The following is a 23112-nucleotide window of genomic DNA, read 5'->3' as shown; positions in this document are numbered from 1 at the left end:
ACCCACTGGATCGTGGTGACGAACCTCCCCCGGGTGAGCTAGCCTAGAGAGGACCACCCTCTATACAGAGAGCGTCAGGAGCAGGCCCAGGGGACACTATCACCGAGACGGCCGGTATCAAGAAATGGCCTGTTGGAAACACAAGAGGAAGAACAGGTTTAGGTTTTCATCCCTCCTTCAGGCTGTAGCAGCTTACCGGCTGTAGGGGGTCAGCTGCTATCTTCTGTAGATCAGCCACAGAGTAGCACCTGGTGCCACCTCTTGGTCCCTTCTTGGGTCACAGTTTTCACCTGCTGCCACTTGTCCGAGTAGGGATAATAATAATATTCTTTATTTTTATATAGCGCTAAAATATTCTGCAGTGCTTTACATACATTATCATCGCTGTCCCCAATAGGGCTCACAATTTAAATTCCCTATCAGTATGTCTTTGGAATGTGGGAAGAAACCGGAGAACCTGGAGGAAATCCACACAAACACCAGGAGAACATACAAACTCCTAGCAGATGTTGTCCTTGCTAGGATTTGAACCCAGGACTTCAGAGCTGCAAGGCTGCAGTGCCAACCAATGAGCCACCATGCTGCCCATAGGGTTTTCGTAGGCCACCTAGTTATGCCCTTTCCAGGCTTTCCGAGAGATATGGAACAGTGATTCTGCCACCTTTGCCATTTCAGTCTCCATGTGGTGAGTTGGCTGCAGTGGAAGAGGTGTCGGTCCCCGATATGTTAGGTCTACTCTATTGCAATTGATGCCACTTTGTTGGTGTCTGCCACTAATTTTTGTAAATGTGTAGACTCCTGGTTGGGTCTCCTTCATGCTTGTTGCCTGTAGCAGTAGGCCTCCAAAACCGTCAGGCCTCCACTTCTTTGGAAATGACAGAAAAATGACTGGCACATCCAAACTAGTGTGAATAGGTGCATTTTTTTTCATTTGACGGTGATTATTATTTACAAAAATCCGGTGTGGCAATGGGCGCTAAGTTCTCACCTTCTTTGGCTAATTTGGTTATGGCTTTCTGGGAATATGAGTTTGTTTTTTCTGCATCCAATCCTTTTCTTTCTCAGGTCAGGTGGTATGGCAGATACATCGATGATCTGCTCATTATTTGGGGGTCCGATGTATCTGTCATACCTAGTTTTGTCGATTACCTCAATTCCAATGATTATAATATTCATTTCACCTTTAGACATGACAAGAAACAGATTAATTTTTTGGATCTCAATTTAAGTGGAATAACGGATCAGGTCATTATTTCAAAAACCTATCATAAATCATTAAGTGGTAATTCCCTCTTACATGCGAATAGTGGCCACCCTAAGCATACTATTCAGTCTGTCCCAGTTGGGGAATTTATCAGAGTAAAACACAACTGTAGTAGGGACATGGACCTTGATATGGAAATTGATAGAGTGTCTGACAAACTAAAACGTCGCAGCTATCCATCTTGGACACTCAATAAATTCTGACTCACAAAAAGCGTGAGGATCTTATTTCTTGGAAGAAGGGAAATTTTTCTGGCAATTTTACTACAAAACCTTTTGTTTGTTTTCAATTCAGTCCCCAGATTTCTTCCAATTTTGCACAAAGATGAGAGTTTGGCTAAAATTCTGGGTGCAGGTGTCAATATAGTGTCCAGAAGAGCTTCTACCATTGGGAACAGAATTTCTCCTAGCATGTATCATACAAACATGAAAAGAGATGAAACGTGGTTACACCATAATGGGTTTTATAAATGTGGTTCTAATCACTGCAAAACTTGTACTCATGCCCTTATCACTAAAACTTTTAATAATTCAGATAGCTAAAAAATATTCAATATAAAACAATATATTAATTGTAACTCTACTTTTGTAGTGTACAAACTTGATTGCACTGCACGCCGGCTGCCCTACATTGGATGTACTTCGCGGAAGCTGAAGTTCCGTATTAATGAACATTTATATGACATAGGAAATACGGGAAATTCAACCCACAGTGCATCGGCAGCATCTAAACATTTCATTACGCAGCATGGTCGTAGCACAAAGTTTTTTTCAGGTATATGGTATCGAATGTGTCAATAGACCTTTTCGGGGAGGCGACGTCAGGCGCCGTCTCCCTACACGGGAGGCCTTTAGGATGTATTATTTAAACACGCAATCTCCAGCAGAATTAAACAAACGTAGTGAACTGATGTGTTATTATTAATGTTTTGATTGCATTTTTCACCATGTTTTTAATGATTTTCATTCATTTTCACTTGTGTTACTTTATATTTGTTCTTATTTAGACGTCTAGGACCTTTTGACAGGTCATGTGACAATTTGTGGACATTTCATTCGTTGTGAGTCTCTATATATTGCAATTGTGCATTCACAGTCATAGCTTGGATAAAGATGCTTTCGGATCGAAACGCGTCGCTCGTTTTCCCGTGTGCTTTTGGAGAGCTGTACCGCCACTGCTTTTAAACAGGATTCAATAAAGATATAAAGCCTGAATTTTACAATGGAGCTGGAACAAGTTTTTTTTCCTCTGGTTTTTTTTTCTCTGAATAGGTGCATACCAGGAGCAGCTACCTCCATACACAATGTGCCAAAGCATTGTCTAATATGAAATACATGAAATATAAATAGCAAAATGGCTTTAGAACATCAGGAAAATATTTGAGAGACGCTTTAGAGAGAATTTGATCAAATAGTGTGAGCCCATCAACCATCGTCAAGGTGGTCTCATTAATCTGATGGGTCCCTGACCTCCTTGCCTGGGTGAATGTGGACACCTCATTTTTCTGTCATTTCTATGTTAGCTTACTGACTGAGCACTCCTCCCATCACCATCTGCTTACTGACTCAGCACTCCTCCCGTCACCATGTGGTTTTTAATTACATCTAATCACACTTGGTTCCGGCCAACCCATATGTAGGCTTTGCTGAGAGAGGCGTCCACATTCACCCAAGCATGCAGACATTGGCCTTCGGTAAGTGTTCACATTTGGACAGGGGGGTCAGGGACCCATCAGTGTTATTGAGACCGCCTTGATGATGGTTGATGGGCTCACACTATTTGATCAAATTTTCCATTTTCTTCTTGGGTAAGATGATCCTATTGCTTTTATGGTCTTTCCAGTTTCCTTGGTCTATTAAAATTACTGGTCCCGCCATGATGCACCGAGTAGACTTACTCTGAATGCTGACTCTGTGCTGACGGAGTCCCTTTAAAATGGGTTGTATGCAGGAACCTCAGACTGTGACACTTTCTTATGGGCAATTGCCTCTCCATGAATTTATATATTTTTCTTAAATTTGGGGAAATGGGTGATGATAAGATTAAAAGTATTTACTCATCGCTACCAATTTTCAGAAATTGTCTATCAGATCTTTATGATTCACAGCCATTGCTGAAATCCAGATGGTTGATATCCACAGTTCTACATTCATCCACCAAAGAGACATGGAGAAATCAATCTGATCAATGACGTGATTGGCAATTTATAATGGATGTGGACCTAACCCAGTATCAGGCAATTACTGCTCCTGATGATTCTCTCCAAAAAGCCCGATCTTCTCGCCAATGCAGCGCAGAGCCTCCGTCTTGGAGCTGGACTTTTTGGTCCTCATCTCACAGATCCACGGCAGCTCAATTCTACAGGGCGCCGATGACAGGCGAGGACCTGCCTTCACACACAGCTGAGGATTCCTTACTGGGAAATCTGGTCTGTGTAAGGAGATAAAAAGATAAAGAGGGCAGGAAAAAAAAGAGAAGTGTACAAAATGAATGGGACCTGGGCTTGGACATTACTAACAGTCATATGGACAGCTGGAGACAGGCTTTACCACACCCACAGACAGCCGAGGACATGCGTTACCACACCCACAGACAGCCGAGGACAGGCGTTACCACGCCCACAGACAGCCGAGGACAGGCGTTACCACACCCACAGACAGCCGAGGACAGGCGTTACCACGCCCACAGACAGCCGAGGACAGGCGTTACCACACCCACAGACAGCCGAGGACAGGCGTTACCACACCCACAGACAGCCGAGGACAGGCGTTACCACACCCACAGACAGCCGAGGACAGGCGTTACCACACCCACAGACAGCCGAGGACAGGCGTTACCACACCCACAGACAGCCGAGGACAGGCGTTACCACACCCACAGACAGCCGAGGACAGGCGTTACCACACCCACAGACAGCCGAGGACAGGCGTTACCACGCCCACAGACAGCCGAGGACAGGCGTTACCACACCCACAGACAGCCGAGGACAGGCGTTACCACGCCCACAAACAGCCGAGGACAGACATAACCATGCTCACTGACAGCAAGGGTCAGGGTTACCACACCGAAATACAGCTGGGGGTAGGCTTATTACCCCCACAGACAGCCGAGGACAGGCGTTACCACACCCACAGACAGCCGAGGACAGGCGTTACCACGCCCACAGACAGCAGAGGACAGGCGTTACCATACCCACAGACAGCCGAGGACAGGCGTTACCACACCCACAGACAGCCGAGGACAGGCGTTACCACACCCACAGACAGCCGAGGACAGGCGTTACCACGCCCACAGACAGCCGAGGACAGGCGTTACCACACCCACAGACAGCCGAGGACAGGCGTTACCACACCCACAGACAGCCGAGGACAGGCGTTACCACACCCACAGACAGCCGAGGACAGGCGTTACCACACCCAGAGACAGCTGGGAGCAGGCATTACCACACCCACAGACAGCCGAGGACAGGCGTTACCACGCCCACAGACAGCCGAGGACAGGCATTACCACACCCACAGACAGCCGAGGACAGGCGTTACCACGCCCACAGACAGCCGAGGACAGACATAACCATGCACACTGACAGCAAGGGTCAGGGTTACCACACCGAAATACAGCTGGGGCTAGGCTTATTACGCCCAGAAGACAGCCGAGGACAGGCGTTGCCACACCCACAGACAGCCGAGGACAGGCGTTACCACGCCCACAGACAGCCGAGGACAGGCGTTACCACACCCACAGACAGCCGAGGACAGGCGTTACCACACCCACAGACAGCCGAGGACAGGTGTTACCACATCCACAGACAGCCGAGGACAGGCGTTACCACGCCCACAGACAGCCGAGGACAGGCGTTACCACACCCACAGACAGCCGAGGACAGGCGTTACCACACCCACAGACAGCCGAGGACAGGCGTTACCACACCCACAGACAGCCGAGGACAGGCGTTACCACACCCAGAGACAGCTGGGAGCAGGCGTTACCACACCCACAGACAGCCGAGGACAGGCGTTACCACACCCACAGACAGCCGAGGACAGGCGTTACCACACCCACAGACAGCCGAGGACAGGCGTTACCACACCCAGAGACAGCTGGGAGCAGGCGTTACCACACCCACAGACAGCCGAGGACAGACATAACCATGCTCACTGACAGCAAGGGTCAGGGTTACCACACCGAAATACAGCTGGGGGTAGGCTTATTACGCCAACAGACAGCCGAGGACAGGCGTTACCACACCCACAGACAGCCGAGGACAGGCGTTACCACGCCCACAGACTGCCGAGGACAGGCGTTACCACACCCACAAACAGCCGAGGACAGGCGTTACCACACCCACAGACAGCCGAGGACAGGTGTTACCACACCCACAGACAGCCGAGGACAGGCGTTACCACACCCACAGACAGCCGAGGACAGGCGTTACCACACCCACAGACAGCCGAGGACAGGCGTTACCACGCCCACAGACAGCCGAGGACAGGAGTTACCACACCCACAGACAGCCGAGGACAGGCGTTACCACACCCACAGACAGCCGAGGACAGGCGTTACCATGCCCACAGACAGCCGAGGACAGGCGTTACCACACCCACAGACAGCCGAGGACAGGCGTTACCACGCCCACAGACAGCCGAGGACAGACATAACCATGCTCACTGACAGCAAGGGTCAGGGTTACCACACCGAAATACAGCTGGGGGTAGGCTTATTACGCCCACAGACAGCCGAGGACAGGCGTTACCACACCCACAGACAGCCGAGGACAGGCGTTACCATGCCCACAGACAGCCGAGGACAGGCGTTACCACACCCACAGACAGCCGAGGACAGGCGTTACCACACCCACAGACAGCCGAGGACAGGCGTTACCACACCCACAGACAGCCGAGGACAGGCGTTACCACACCCACAGACAGCCGAGGACAGGCGTTACCACACCCACAGACAGCCGAGGACAGGTGTTACCACGCCCACAGACAGCCGAGGACAGGCGTTACCACACCCACAGACAGCCGAGGACAGGTGTTACCACACCCACAGACAGCCGAGGACAGGCGTTACCACACCCACAGACAGCCAAGGACAGGCGTTACCACACCCACAGACAGCTGGGAGCAGGTGTTACCACACCCACAGACAGCCGAGGACAGGCATTACCACACCCACAGACAGCTGGGAGCAGGTGTTAGCACACCCACAGACAGCTGAGGACAGGCGTTACCACACCCACAGACAGCCGAGGACAGACGTTACCACACCCACAGACAGCTGAGGACAGACATAACCATGCTCACTGACAGCCGAGGACAGGCGTTACCACACCCACAGACAGCCGAGGACAGGCGTTACCACACCCACAGACAGCCGAGGACAGGCGTTACCACACCCACAGACAGCTGAGGACAGGCGTTACCACACCCACAGACAGCTGAGGACAGACATAACCATGCTCACTGACAGCCGAGGACAGGGTTACCACACCGAAATTCAGCTGGGGGTAGGCTTATCACACCCACAGACAGCCGAGGACAGACATAACCATGCCCACTATAAATATAAAGAAGTCTAGCACTCTACTTAAGCGGCGATAGATTTGATTTATTTGTAGCACTTGAAACGTTTCAGTCCATAAGGACTTTCATCAGTCACGTGCTGTAAGAAGCCCGTAGGGCTGGGTTCAGAAAGAGCAGGGATGCACAGAATGTGCAAAAAGCGCCGCCACAGCTTGCGTTATAGAGAATGGAGGTAAAATAGAGCTTAATTAGAGTGCTGTAATGGTGGGGCAATGGCCGCACATCAGGATGTAGCACCCACAAGCTGAAAGCGCTGGTGTTCGGGGTGAGGGGCACTGCCTCCAGACACGGTATCCACCGCTAGTCTTCTAGATTAGACTTCTTTATATTTATATTGACGGTCTGGGAACCTAGTCTAAGCACCACAGTATAGCTGTGCACACGGTGTTTTCTCTCACGAATAACCATGCTCACTGACAGCAAGGGTCAGGGTTACCACACCGAAATACAGCTGGGGGTAGGTTTATCACACCCACAGACAGCCGAGGACAGACATAACTACACCCACCGACAGCGAGGGCCAGGCTTACCACACCAAAATACAAATACAGGCGGGGTAGGCATATCATGCCCACAGACAGCCGAGGGTATACTTATCACCCCCACAGATAGCTGGGGCAGATGTAACCTCACCCACAGACAGCCAAGGACAGATGCACAGCACCCACAGACAGCCAGGGGCAGATGCACAGCACCCACAGACAGCTGGGGGCAGATGCACTGCACCCACAGACAGCTGGGGGCAGATGCACAGCACCCACAGACAGCCAGGGGCAGGTGCACAGCACCCACAGACAGCTGGGGGCAGATGCACTGCACCCACAGACAGCCAGGGGCAGATGCACAGCACCCACAGACAGCTGGGGGCAGATGCACTGCACCCACAGACAGCTGGGGGCAGATGCACAGCACCCACAGACAGCCAGGGGCAGGTGCACAGCACCCACAGACAGCTGGGGGCAGATGTAACCTCACCCACAGACAGCCAGGGGCAGGTGCACAGCACCCACAGACAGCCAGGGGCAGGTGCACAGCACCCACAGACAGCTGGGGGCAGATGCACAGCACCCACAGACAGCCAGGGGCAGGTGCACAGCACCCACAGACAGTCAGGGGAAGGCAGTCAGTCACTGAGTCTCCTTTGGACAGCTACACACAACATGCAATTGACACATGTACATGAGAGCAGCAGACCCCTGTCCTAGGCCAAGTTGCAGTCTTGCTGTTTGTGACCCCACCAATGTGCCAGACAGACACACTGCTCAACATGAAATTACAACACTAAGAAGAAGCTATGGAGCGATGGAAATAACCAGATGGACATATAGTGAAGGAAATAATTTTTTTGATCCCTTGCTGATTTTGTAAGTTTGCCGACTGACAAAGACATGAACAGTCTATAATTTTAAGAGTAGGTTAATTTTAACATTGAGAGATAGAATATCAAAAATAAAATCCAGATAATCATGCTGGCACGGGGCCTTGGATGTTGACCCTCCCCCATGGCCTCGCAGCTGCCCAGAAAAGGTACATCTATTAGTCGCATCAATTTTGGCTTTTTTCCCGGCTCTTCCCACTGGCACCATCCAGGTTGAAAACTATTCATCCCCCAGACATGGATTACGGCGTGGGACAGAACGACGGACAGGTGAGGGATATTGTTGTTTGTTATATTTGTTCTATTACAGGAGATGTGGGTTTCAGTGGAATTAGGCATTAGGTGAGTATAACTGTGTTTGTTTTTTTCAAATAATAATGGAAAACTGTGTTTTGCTTTATTTCTAATAAAGGACTTTATTATTCTGGCTGTGTCTTTATTTACCATACAACTATAATATTAGTAATGGATAGGTGTCTTATAGATGCTTCTCCATTAGTAATCCATGGGCTTGATGTCACCGTACAATACAAAGTTGACATCAACCCCACAAATATGAGACCCACTTTCCACCACTACAGGGCAAGTGGGAAGAGCCAGTTAAAGTGCTAGAATTGGTGCATCTAATAAATGTGCCTTTTTTGGGTGGCTGGGGACTGCTATGTTTAGGCTGGGTGGGTCACCATCCATGGCCCCTTACCAGCGTGAGAATACCAGCCCCCGGCTGTCAGCTTTAGCAAAGCTGGTTGTCAAAAGTGGGAGGAACCCATGCCTTTTTTTAATTATTTATTTAAATCATTTAAAAACAGTGTGGGGTCATCTCTATTCTTAATAACCAGCCTTGCTAACACTGACAGCTGCGAGTTGCAGCCCCCAGCTGTCAGTTTTGCCTGGCTGGTTAAAAAAAACAGGAGAAACCACGCCATTGTTTTCATTTATTTATTAATCTATAGTGCAGGCGGCGGATGAGGAATACTTCCAGCAGCCGCTCCTGCCGTGACTGGTATTAGCGCCAGCAGGTGTAGGATAGTGGGTGCAATAGTCCCATCAGCCGCCACCTGCTGTCAATGTTCTCACTTGAATAAAACTCTCATCATTCTCCCCTGTGACCACTGATCGCCAGCAGAGCAGGGGAGAATGATGAGAGCCGTCTTCAGTACCTGGCACCGGGGAAAAGCGCTTACTGTACTGCTGCTTCCCTGGCACCCGTCCGTGTGGTACTGTTAAGGTACACAGATGCCACACGTGTGCCGCAAGTATTACACACATGGACACTGACATCTCCGGTATTGGTTTTTCTGTTCCTGGGAATATCAGGACATGTGGCCTTATTCTGCACTGACTCTTGTGACTACGGCATGGATAAATGTTTTGACGATTATGTCCTTTAAAAAATCTTCCTGTTGCACCAAGAGACTTTCACCTGCCAGGTGCCTGAAAGTGAGCGAATCCCTACAATACGCACACACAGATGGGATCTGGATTGTCAGGTAGAGCAATGTATGTATGGCATTAGTCTTCAATCATCAGCTGCAGTCATGCGTGTCTCTGGAGATAACTCACTTGATGGTGCCGTCCGGCCACTCCCAGATGTTGTTAATATTTTCTAATCCAATCCAGTAATCCCCACCATTCCTCCTAATAAGTTCCTGAAACCAAGATCAAAGCAATGGTTAAAGGGATTCTCCAGCTTCAAAAACATTATACTTTGATTCTATTCAGCATTTTAAGTACCTCTTCTTGCCATCTGTGAATAAGTGCACTCTTCCATTCAGAGGTCATGATCCTGCGTTTAGCCGAAAAGTAGATATAATTGTGTCCAGTGTAGACAATGCTCTGTGAGCTGACCACAGACTGATTCATTGTAACAAACCTTCAGATGTCTGCAGCAAACAGAGCCCAGTCTACACTAGGCCAATCAGGCACAGGTTTACTGCTTCAAAATGGTGAGGAACCGGAAATGCAAATGTTTCCAGTGGCGAGAAGTCCATACTGCCCCAAAAGTGAAATAGTGGCCACTGGGCCTTTCTGGGGTAATTCGTAAACCCTTCACAGTGCTCTACAGGGATATGAGGGCCACACAAACATGAAAAAGTTAAATTACATCTACAGAATGGGAGGAATAGAACTAAGCAACAGCACGTGTGAAAAAGGCTTTGGCATACTAATAGATCACAGACTACACATGAGTCAACAGTGGAGATGAGCGAATATTCCAATGTTCAGTTCGGATTACAATCGACAATTTTGCAAAATTCACTGATTTATTAATCGAATAAATCATCAAATTTGTTGAATATTACCGAATGCCATTGAAGCCGATGGGAGGCAAAAACAAACGCATACACAACACCTTCAAACGTTTCCAAAAGCTGCCCAAGTGGCCTCAATTCATCCACAGTACAAATTGTAGCATGGCACTTCATCAGTCATCCAGGGATGAGGTATCGGGGTCTGGGACAGCATTTACAGCTCTCAATTGAACGTCAAATAAAGATGAGGTGGGTGAGGGATCAGTGTAGACCTCCTGTGCTGGGAGCCCTGATACCACATGTAACACCTCTTCCTGCTTTCATGCTGAGCCGCACTCAGGGAGCACAAATATCAGTTTTGTGGACTTCCATTGTCAGAAAAATGTAAGTATAGTAACATGGGTAGTTGACTCAAAGGAAGTAGAGGCCTTCTGGTCTCGGAGGCCTACTGCTACAAGCAACACACGCGAAGGAAACCCAACCGGGAGTCTACACATTTCCAACAATTAATGGCAGGCACCAATACAGGCATCAATTGCATTAGAATATACCTAGTAAAATGGGGACCTTCAACTCTTCCACTACAGCCAACCTAGCAGATGGAGACTGTAACGGGCAAGGTGGTGGAACGACTGTGCCGTATCCCTTGGAAAACCTGGAGGGGCATAAATAGGTGACCTTGACGAGCAAGCATGGATGGGGTCATTACATCTCACTTATTGGACACTGGGTGACTCTGGTGGCTGTGAGGCAGTCGGGAAAGGGGCTGCTCCACAAGTCTTGAAATCCCCAAGGATTGCAGGGCGCTTGGGGATGGAGAAATTAACCACTACACAACATAAGTGGGAGAGCTAAACTACTAGATAACAGGGAATGGAGAACTAAACATAATATTTTTTACTTATTTATTTATAGCACAGGCTGTGGCTGATGAATACCCGCATCAGCCACTCCTGCTGCCACTGTTATTAGTGGCAGCAGGTGTAGGCTGATGGGGGTAATAGTCCCAGAGCCGCCGCCTGCTGTCGTAGTTATCAGTTTATAACTCTGCACATTCTCCCCTGCTTGCGCTGATTGCTGGCAGAGCAGGGGAGAATGATGAGAGCCGTCTTCTGCACCTGGCGCCGGAGACCAGCACTAACTGTACCGCTGCTGCCCAGGAGCTGGTATGTGTGGTACTGATGCGGCACATGGGTGGCTCATGGTTGCCACATGTAGGCTCAAGTATTACACACACGGGCATTGATATCTCCAGCACTGGTTTTTCCGATACTGGAAATATCAGGATGTGTTATACCAGCCTAAAATGGTATTGGTATAAAGTTTAGCACAGAACTCCCAAAAAACTAAACAGAAAATAGTTATGTGACTCAAAAAATCATTAACACTAGGACTGCTGGTATAGTCATTTTGACTACTTGCACTTCAGTAGTTCTAGTCGGGGTCACGAGTCCAGTAGTCCTAGTGTTAAGCCACCAACATTCTAACAATTGTAGGAGTTTGGTATCGCTGCTATGAACACCGTGTGGATTAAATCCAAACAATTAATGCTGGGATCATGGTTATATTTTATGCCATTCCTCTGTGCTTGGACTTAATATTTGCATCGTTCGGTGATGTGCATGGTGCCACTAAGGACACAATATAAGGTTTAGTTTGCCTACAAGCAAATATTCAGCCAGTTTATCACTTTTGCCTCAGTCTCGACCATCACAGTTTGTCTGCTGATAGCACACTCTGACATTAACCATTTGTTTGCTGCAAGTCCTGGTCTGACAATACATCTACAGGTCCTGTGTATAGCTGCACTCCTGGGCACAAGCCCTAATGCACATCATGAATATGCTGCAAGTCATGAAAAACTGTATTTTGGTCCAATTTGAAAGGATTCGATTTTGAAAATTCTGTGATTGACAAGCCCAGGAGCTGGTGCCCATACTGATACTGTGTAGTCATTGGTAAAACCAGCGGCATGACTTGAAGCTCATGGGCCTCAATGCAAAAGCTGCAATTGCTCCCCCAATGATTGAAGGTCTACTATATAGGGAAAAAGGACTTTAGGGGCCCCCAAGGCTCCGGTGCGATTGCAACCCTTGCACCTGTTTGTAGTCAGGCCCCTGAGTAAGACACGTTCATGTCCCTGGTCCTGGATCCCCGGAGGAGCTGGTGTCCGCAGAGTCTCAGGATCACTGGACACTTCATTGGCGGCGATGAGATCCGGTCACTGTCTCTTACCGTCGGGGTGGAGCGCTCGTCTTCTACTTTGGCCAGTGTGGCCGATCTCTTCTCACAGTCATCGAGAGCAGAAATCCTACTTTTCTTCTGAGAGGACATGTAGTAGCACTGCTGGCCAATCTGATGCCACCCTGGGGGGCAGTATTCAATGGCGTCTGTCGTGTTTTCTAGAAATACAAAAAGTGTTTTGTTTGTTTTTAAACTGGTTTCAGCTTACATGTATAAAGTGTGCAGAATAAATAAGTACACCCCTTTAATTTTAATCCTATGTATTGTAATAATCTGATCGCTTTTCTAATGACCTTTCACAGTTGCTATAGATCCAGCGCTAATCTAACGGCTTTTATTGCTTATTACCATTTTGATGTCATCGTTTGAGAGACCTCAGTGCATGCTGGGATACTAAAACAGGACGTCATCAGGGAGCAGAGGAGGTGGTCACTGTGGCAGCCTCTGTCCCCACCCTAAATAGAAGCCTCATCAGTGACGTCCATTTCAGAGGCTGGGCTAGTCCCGTCTCTGCTGAGAATGCGCCGCTGTCGCTTGAGATGTATCAGACATGTAAGGGATCTGTGTGATGGTTATGGGTCACCTGGTGACGAGGATTCTCTAAGCCATACTGTAGGTCTGGGCGAACAGTAAAGGCCGGAGGCAACGGAGTGAGTCTTGACGTACGACGTGTGGATCAACAGGGACCAGGAAAGCAGACAAGCAAACGGTAGCACGGAAGGAACAGAGCCGGGTGTGAGGGAAAAATAGCAGCATAGACAACTGGAATCTTCTAGCAGGGCAGCTGTTGATCACCACAATACAGAGTGGCATCTTCCAGCAGAGCAATGGTTAATAGCAGCAATGGAGCAGTGAGGTAAAGAAACGTTGTAATGAGTCGGTAGCTTGTTGAGAGGAAGTTATGGAGGAAAGCAAGACATAGCTGACAGCAGCATGGACGTCACGAGTTGGCAGACACAGGGCGGGAGCTCAACAAAAAGAAGGGAGCATCAAAGTCCTAGGACAATCCATGTACCGTAATAACTCCTCACCACTCTATATACTCAAACCTCCACCCCTCACACTGACATTACACATACACCATCCTCCACCCCTCACACCAACACCCCCACACTGACACTATGCATACACCTCCACTCCTCACACTGACACTATACATATGCAGCGCCCCCACATCAGGGCAGTGGGGTACTCGGTACTGGGTCCTTCTGTTCGGGGAATGTCACAGTGGCACAACCCGGCCCGTGGCCCTTTGAGGGGCGCCCAAATAAAAGGGAGAATGTTTATAAGGATAATGTTCGTGACGCCACCTGTGGTATTCGGTCAGGGTGACCGACGCTGCTTAGGGGTCCGCTGGGGTGATTTTATGGCAGCCAGATGGTATACCTTCCCACAGGTGAAGTATGCCCCAAAGGGTGCAGTCTCTTTACCTTTACTGAAGGCTTCAGCATCCACAGTCCAGGGTAGGGACCACAGAGTAGGCAGAGTCTGGCCGGTCTGAAGGCAAATCCAGAGTCCCCTTATCCAAGTGGAATTCAATAGCCTTCCTCTAGTGCCTGGGCGTTGTAGTCCCTCCCTGCTAAGCAACTCGGTAAGGTCCTCACAACTATTGGAGATGTTAAGTCTCTTTCTCTCTGTCCCCCTGATGGTTAGGATAGGACAAAACCCATATGACTGGTGGCCTGAGGCTTTTTTATAGGGACCCTAGAGACGCCTCGGCCCCCACAAGTTGCCACCGTGCTTCCTGGGTATATGGTTGGGCAGCCAACGTGGAATCAACTGTCCTGCCAGTCTCTAAAGTAAAGCATAGAGATCCTTACTCCCTCGGTGTTCTGGCTACCGGTTACTGCACTTCAAAAGGAGGCAGCCTGTTTCTAGCTGGTCTCCCCCTGGTTTTCCTCTCCTTTTGCTATGACTTCGTTTCTCACTCACTGCAACACAATTCCTTTCAATGTCTCTTTCTTTGGATGCTGCCACACATGGGGCAGGCACAGCTCTGTGTACCCTCGTCACAGACCGCAGTCTGGATCTGGCTGGAACCCACTCGAACCAGCTTCTGCCAAACTCCGTCGGGTTCTGACCAACTCTCTGTCCTGACCACCAGTTTTACCTATATGTGAGGAGTGCCCTAATAGATAGAAGCTTAGCTCCCCTTGGCGGACTGGAGTGTGAAGTGTGTTTTGTGGTTGTGATACCTGGACAGAAGATCTCCTTCATTGCCTTCAGACGTAACATCACTCCTCCTGGTGGAAGAATAACATTACTGCAACGACCAGGACTCTGGGGCGCTGCACATACACCTCCACTCCTCACACTGACACTATACATACACCACCCCTCACACTAACACTATACATACACCTCCAAAGCTCACACTGACATTATACATACACCAGTCCTCACACTGACACCAAAAATAACCTCCACACCAAACACTTACACTAGGCATACATCTACACCCCCCACACTGACACTTTACACACACCATCACCCCTTACACTGACACTATACATACACCACTCCTCGCACTGACACCAAAAATAACCTCCGCCCCTCACACTGACACTAGGCATACACCTACACCCCCAACACTGACACTTTACACACACCATATCCCCTCACACTGGCACTATACATACACCCCCACACTGACACTATGCATACACCTCCACCCCTCACACTGACACTACACATACACCCCCACACTGACACTATGCATACACCTCCACCCCTCACACTGACACTATACATACACCTCCACCCCCCACACTGACACTATACATACACCATCACCCCTCACACTGACACTATACATGCACCACCCCCTCACACTGACAGTATGCATACACCTCCACCCCTCACACCAACACCAAATACAATCTTCACCCTTCACACCAACACTATACACACACCTCCACCCCTCACACTGACACTGTATTTACAGTGGGTACAGAAAGTATTCATTCCACTTTAAATTTTTCACTCTTTGTTTCATTGCAGCCATTTGGTAAATTCAGTAAAGTTCATTTTTTCTCATTAATGTCCACTCTGCACCCCATCTGGACTGAAAAAAGCATAAATGTAGAAATTTTTGCAAATTTATTAAAAAAAGAAAAACTGAGATATCTCATGGTCATAAGTCTTCAGCCCCTTTGCTCAGTATTGGGTAGAAGCCCTTTTTGAGCTAGTACAGCCATGAGTCTTCTTGGGAATGAGGCAACAAGTTTTTCACCCCTGGATTTGGGGATCCTCAGCCATTCTTCCTTGCAGATCCTCTCCAGTTCTGTCAGGTTGGATGGTGAACGTTGCTGGATGCCATTTTCAGGTCTCTCCAGAGATGCTCCATTGGGTTTAGGTCAGGACTCTGGTTGGGCCAGTCAAGAATGATCACAGAGTTGTTCTGAAGCCGCTCCTCTGTTATTTTAGCTGTGTGCTTAGTGTCATTGTCTTGTTGGAAGGTGAACCTTCGGCCAAGTCTGAGGTCCAGAGCAATATGGAAGAGGTCTTCATCCAGGACATTTCTGTACTTGGCCGCATTCATGTTTCCTTCAATGACAACCAGTCGTCCTGTCCCTGCAGCTGAAAAACACCCCCACAGCATGATGCTGCCACCACCATGTTTCACTGTTGGGATTGTATTGGACAGGTGATGAGCAGTGCCTGGTTCTCTCCACACATACCGCTTAGAATTATCATCAAAAAGGTCTATCTTTATCTCATCAGACCAGAGAATCTTATTTCTCATAGTCTGGGAGTCCTTTAGCAAACTCTATGCAGCTTTCATATGTCTTGCACTGAGGAGAGGCTTCCGTCGGGCTACTCTGCCATGAAGACCCGACTGGTGGAGGCTGCAGTGATAGGTGACTTTATGGAACTTTCTCCCATCTCCCTACTGCACCTCTGGAGCTCAGCCACAGTGATCTTGGGGTTCTTCTTTACCTCTCTCACCAAGGCTCTTCTCCCATGATTGCTCAGTTTGGCTGGACAGACAGGTCTAGGAAGACTTCTAGTGGTCCCAAACTTCTTCCATTTAAGGATCATGGAGGCCACTGTGCTCTTAGGAACCTTGAATACTGCAGAAATTCGGTTGTAACCTTGGCCAGATCTGAGCCTTGCCACAATTCTGTCTCTGAGCTTCTTGGCCAGTTCCTTTGACCTCATGATTCTCCTTTGGTCTGACATGCACGGTGAGCTGTGAGGTCTTATATAGACAGGTGTGCGCCTTCCCAAATCAAGTCCTATCAGTTTAATTACACACAGCTGGACTCCAATGAAGGAGTAGAACCATCTCATGGAGGATCACTAGGAACTGGACAGCATGGGACTTAAATATGAGTGTCTGAGCAAAGGGGCTGAAGACTCATGACCATGAGATATTTCAGTTTTCTTTTTTATTAAATTGGCAAAAATGTCTACATTTCTGCTTTTTCCAGTCAAGATGGGGTGCAGAGTGCACATTAATGAGAAAAAAAATGAACTTTTTTGATTTTACCAGCTCTACTGTGCTAACGGCACACATGTAGGAACCAGATGGTAAGCCAAGCGGCTAATTACCCCCACTGACGCTAGCTGCCTGCCTAAGTGTACAATCCCAAATCAGACATAAAACAATTGCAGGCAGAGTGTTAGAGTCTCCTCTCACATAGCTGAACAGAAATGATACTAGTGCACCCGTGGGTGTCACTGGGAGCCTTTTATACCCAAAGCTCCACTCCAAACACTCACGGTGGCATCACCCGTGGGACAACCTGGAGCTGCCACATCACCAGAGCAGGCGATGTCCGAGCACCAATGAGAAGGTGCCACATCACGGACATGCTCAGTAAAGTGATTTCTGGGCTTAGACTGCAGTACACAATGCGGCGCATGCAATACACTGATTATCATAGACTTGACTGGAGAGCCAGCAGTAACCAAAGGTGTGCACGAGCCTGAGCAAGATGCTGAGCAGCAGTCCCAGCGTCCGGGACCAAATGGGAGACCACAGCATCCGACAAGGCCCGGGATCCATCCCACACAGAGGGAAAATCCCCACACCTAACACATGTACCCTTGATAACGACACTGTACACCACGTACACATGTACTGTACCTCTGACACTGTACACCACATACACATGTACCCCTGATACTGACACTGTACACCACGTACACATGTACACCTGATACTGACACTGTACACCACATACACATGTACCCCTGATACTAACACTGTACACCACGTACACATGTACCTCTGATACTGACACTGTACACCACGTACACATGTACCCTTGATACTGACACTGTACACCACGTACACATGTACCCCTGATACTGACACTGTACACCACGTACACATGTACCCCTGATACTAACACTGTACACCACGTACACATGTACCACTGACACTGTACACCACGTAAACATGTACACCTGATACTGACACTGTACACCACATACACATGTACCCCTTAAACTAACACTGTACACCACGTACACATGTACTGTACCTCTGATACTGACACTATACACCACATACACATGTACCCCTGATACTGACACTGTAAACCACGTACACATGTACCCCTGATACTGACACTATACACCACGTACACGTGTACCCCTCATACTGACACTGTACACCACGTACACATGTACCCCTGATACTGACACTATACACCACATACACATATACCCCTGATACTGACACTATACACCACGTACACGTGTACCCCTCATACTGACACTGTACACCACGTACACATGTACCCCTGATACTGACACTATACACCACATACACATGTACCCCTGATATTGACACTGTACACCACATACACATGTACCCCTGATACTGACCCTATACACCACGTACACATGTACCCCTGATACTGACACTATACACCACACACACGTGTACCCCTCATACTGACACTGTACACCACGTACACATGTACCCCTGATACTGACACTATACACCACGTACACATGTACCCCTGATACTGACACTATACATCACATACTCATGTACCCCTGATATTGACACTGTACACCACGTACACATGTACCCCTCATACTGACACTGTACACCACGTACACATGTACCCCTGATACTGACACTGTAAACCACGTACACATGTACCCCTGATAATGACACTGTACACCACGTACACATGTACCCCTGATACTGACACTATAAACCACGTACACATGTACCCCTGATACTGACACTGTACGCCACATACACATGTACCCCTGATACTGACACTGTAAACCACGTACACATGTACCCCTGATAATGACACTGTACACCACATACACATGTACCCCTGATAATGACACTGTACACCACATACACATGTACCCCTGATAATGACACTGTACACCACATACACATGTACCCCTGATAATGACACTGTACACCACATACACATGTACCCCTGATACTGACACTGTACACCACGTACACATGTACCCCTGATAATGACACTGTAAACCACGTACACATGTACCCCTGATAATGACACTGTACACCACATACACATGTACCCCTGATAATGACACTGTACACCACATACACATGTACCCTTGATACTGATACTGTACACCACGTACACATGTACCCCTGATACTGACACTGTTCACCACGTACACATGTACCCCTGATACTGACACTGTTCACCACGTACACATGTACCCCTCATACTGACACTGTACACCACGTACACATGTACCCCTGACACTGTACACCACGTACACATGTACCCCTGATACTGACACTGTTCACCACGTACACATGTACCCCTCATACTGACACTGTACACCACGTACACATGTACCCCAGATACTGACTCTGTACACCACATACACATGTACCCCTGATACTGACACTGTTCACCACGTACACATGTACCCCTGATACTGACACTGTTCACCACGTACACATGTATCCCTGATACTAACACTGTACACCACATACACATGTACCCCTGATACTGACACTGTTCACCACATACATGTGTACCCCTGATACTAACACTATACACCACGTACACATGTACCCCTGACACTGTACACCACGTACACATGTACCCCTCATACTGACACTGTACACCACGTACACATGTACCCCTGATACTGACACTGTACACCACGTACACATGAACCCCTGATACTGACACTGTACACCACATACACATGTACCCATGATACTGACACTATACACCATGTACACATGTACCCCTGATACTGACACTGTTCACCACATACATGTGTACCCCTGATACTAACACTATACACCACATACACATGTACCCCTGATACTGACTCTGTACACCACATACACATGTACCCTTGATACCGACACTGTACACCACGTACACATGTACCCCAGATACTGACTCTGTACACCACGTACACATGTACCCCTGATACTGACACTGTTCACCACGTACACATGTACCCCTGATACTGACACTGTTCACCACGTACACATGTACCCCTGATACTAACACTGTTCACCACATACACATGTATCCCTGATACTAACACTGTACACCACATACACATGTACCCCTGATACTGACACTGTTCACCACATACATGTGTACCCCTGATACTAACACTATACACCACGTACACATATACCCCTGATACTGACACTGTACACCACGTACACATGTACCCCTGATACTGACACTGTACACCACAAACACATGTACCCCTGATACTAACACTGTACACCATGTACACATGTACCCCTGATACTGACACTGTTCACCACATACACATGTACCCCTGATACTAACACTGTTCACCACATACACATGTATCCCTGATACTGACACTGTACACCACGTACACATGTACCCCTGATACTGACACTGTACACCACGTACACATATACCCCTGATACTGACACTGTACACCACATACACATGTACCCCTGATACTGACACTGTACACCACGTACATATGTACCCTTGATACTGACACTGTTCACCACATACACATGTATCCCTGATACTGACTCTGTACACCACGTACACATGTACCCTTGATACCGACACTGTACACCACGTACACATGTACCCCAGATACTGACTCTGTACACCACATACACATGTACCCCTGATACTGACACTGTTCACCACGTACACATGTACCCCTGATACTGACACTGTTCACCACGTACACATGTATCCCTGATACTAACACTGTACACCACATACACATGTACCCCTGATACTGACACTGTTCACCACATACATGTGTACCCCTGATACTAACACTATACACCACGTACACATATACCCCTGATACTGACACTGTACACCACGTACACATGTACCCCTGATACTGACACTGTACACCACAAACACATGTACCCCTGATACTAACACTGTACACCATGTACACATGTACCCCTGATACTGACACTGTTCACCACATACACATGTACCCCTGATACTAACACTGTTCACCACATACACATGTATCCCTGATACTGACACTGTACACCACGTACACATGTACCCCTGATACTGACACTGTACACTACGTACACATATACCCCTGATACTGACACTGTACACCACGTACACATATACCCCTGATACTGACACTGTACACCACGTACACATGTACCCCTGATACTGACACTGTACACCACATACACATGTACCCCTGATACTGACACTGTTCACCACGTACACATGTACCCATGATACTGACACTATACACCATGTACACATGTACCCCTGATACTGACACTGTTCACCACATACATGTGTACCCCTGATACTAACACTATACACCACATACACATGTACCCCTGATACTGACTCTGTACACCACATACACATGTATCCCTGATACTGACTCTGTACACCACATACACATGTACCCTTGATACCGACACTGTACACCACGTACACATGTACCCCAGATACTGACTCTGTACACCACGTACACATGTACCCCTGATACTGACACTGTTCACCACGTACACATGTACCCCTGATACTGACACTGTTCACCACGTACACATGTACCCCTGATACTAACACTGTTCACCACATACACATGTATCCCTGATACTAACACTGTACACCACATACACATGTACCCCTGATACTGACACTGTTCACCACATACATGTGTACCCCTGATACTAACACTATACACCACGTACACATATACCCCTGATACTGACACTGTACACCACGTACACATGTACCCCTGATACTGACACTGTACACCACAAACACATGTACCCCTGATACTAACACTGTACACCATGTACACATGTACCCCTGATACTGACACTGTTCACCACATACACATGTACCCCTGATACTAACACTGTTCACCACATACACATGTATCCCTGATACTGACACTGTACACCACGTACACATGTACCCCTGATACTGACACTGTACACCACGTACACATATACCCCTGATACTGACACTGTACACCACATACACATGTACCCCTGATACTGACACTGTACACCACGTACATATGTACCCTTGATACTGACACTGTACACCACATACACATGTACCCCTGATACTGACACTGTACACCACGTACACATGTACCCCTGATACTGACTCTGTACACCACGTACACATGTACCCTTGATACCGACACTGTACACCACGTACACATGTACCCCAGATACTGACTCTGTACACCACATACACATGTACCCCTGATACTGACACTGTTCACCACGTACACATGTACCCCTGATACTGACACTGTTCACCACGTACACATGTATCCCTGATACTAACACTGTACACCACATACACATGTACCCCTGATACTGACACTGTTCACCACATACATGTGTACCCCTGATACTAACACTATACACCACGTACACATATACCCCTGATACTGACACTGTACACCACATACACATGTACCCCTGATACTGACACTGTACACCACAAACACATGTACCCCTGATACTGACACTGTACACCACAAACACATGTACCCCTGATACTGACACTGTTCACCACATACACATGTACCCCTGATACTGACACTGTTCACCACATACACATGTACCCCTGATACTGACACTGTTCACCACGTACACATGTATCCCTGATACTGACTCTGTACACCACATACACATGTACCCCTGATACTGACTCTGTACACCACATACACATGTACCCCAGATACTGACTCTGTACACCACATACACATGTACCCCTGATACTGACACTGTTCACCACGTACACATGTACCCCTGATACTGACACTGTTCACCACGTACACATGTATCCCTGATACTAACACTGTACACCACATACACATGTACCCCTGATACTGACACTGTTCACCACATACATGTGTACCCCTGATACTAACACTATACACCACGTA

General features: G+C 48.0%; 1 protein-coding gene across 1 annotated transcript in view; it reads right to left on the bottom strand.

The window, feature by feature from the left end:
* Positions 1 to 1416: 1416 nt before the first annotated feature.
* LOC138658121 (B-cell differentiation antigen CD72-like) overlaps positions 1417 to 23112 on the bottom strand; it is a 79127-nt gene continuing 57431 nt past the window's right edge. The window contains exons 7-9 of the mRNA XM_069745665.1: positions 12712 to 12878; positions 9788 to 9873; positions 1417 to 3694 (exon numbers count right to left, since the gene is read on the bottom strand). Coding sequence (XP_069601766.1) covers positions 3505 to 3694; positions 9788 to 9873; positions 12712 to 12878 — 443 coding nt within the window. The 3' untranslated portion in view covers positions 1417 to 3504. The remainder of the gene's footprint in view (positions 3695 to 9787; positions 9874 to 12711; positions 12879 to 23112) is intronic.

Source organism: Ranitomeya imitator, chromosome 1, assembly GCF_032444005.1.
Source record: "Ranitomeya imitator isolate aRanImi1 chromosome 1, aRanImi1.pri, whole genome shotgun sequence".
Classification (NCBI taxonomy): domain Eukaryota; kingdom Metazoa; phylum Chordata; class Amphibia; order Anura; family Dendrobatidae; genus Ranitomeya; species Ranitomeya imitator.
Note: the sequence above shows the minus strand (reverse complement) of the source record. Positions and strands in the feature narration are given on the sequence as shown.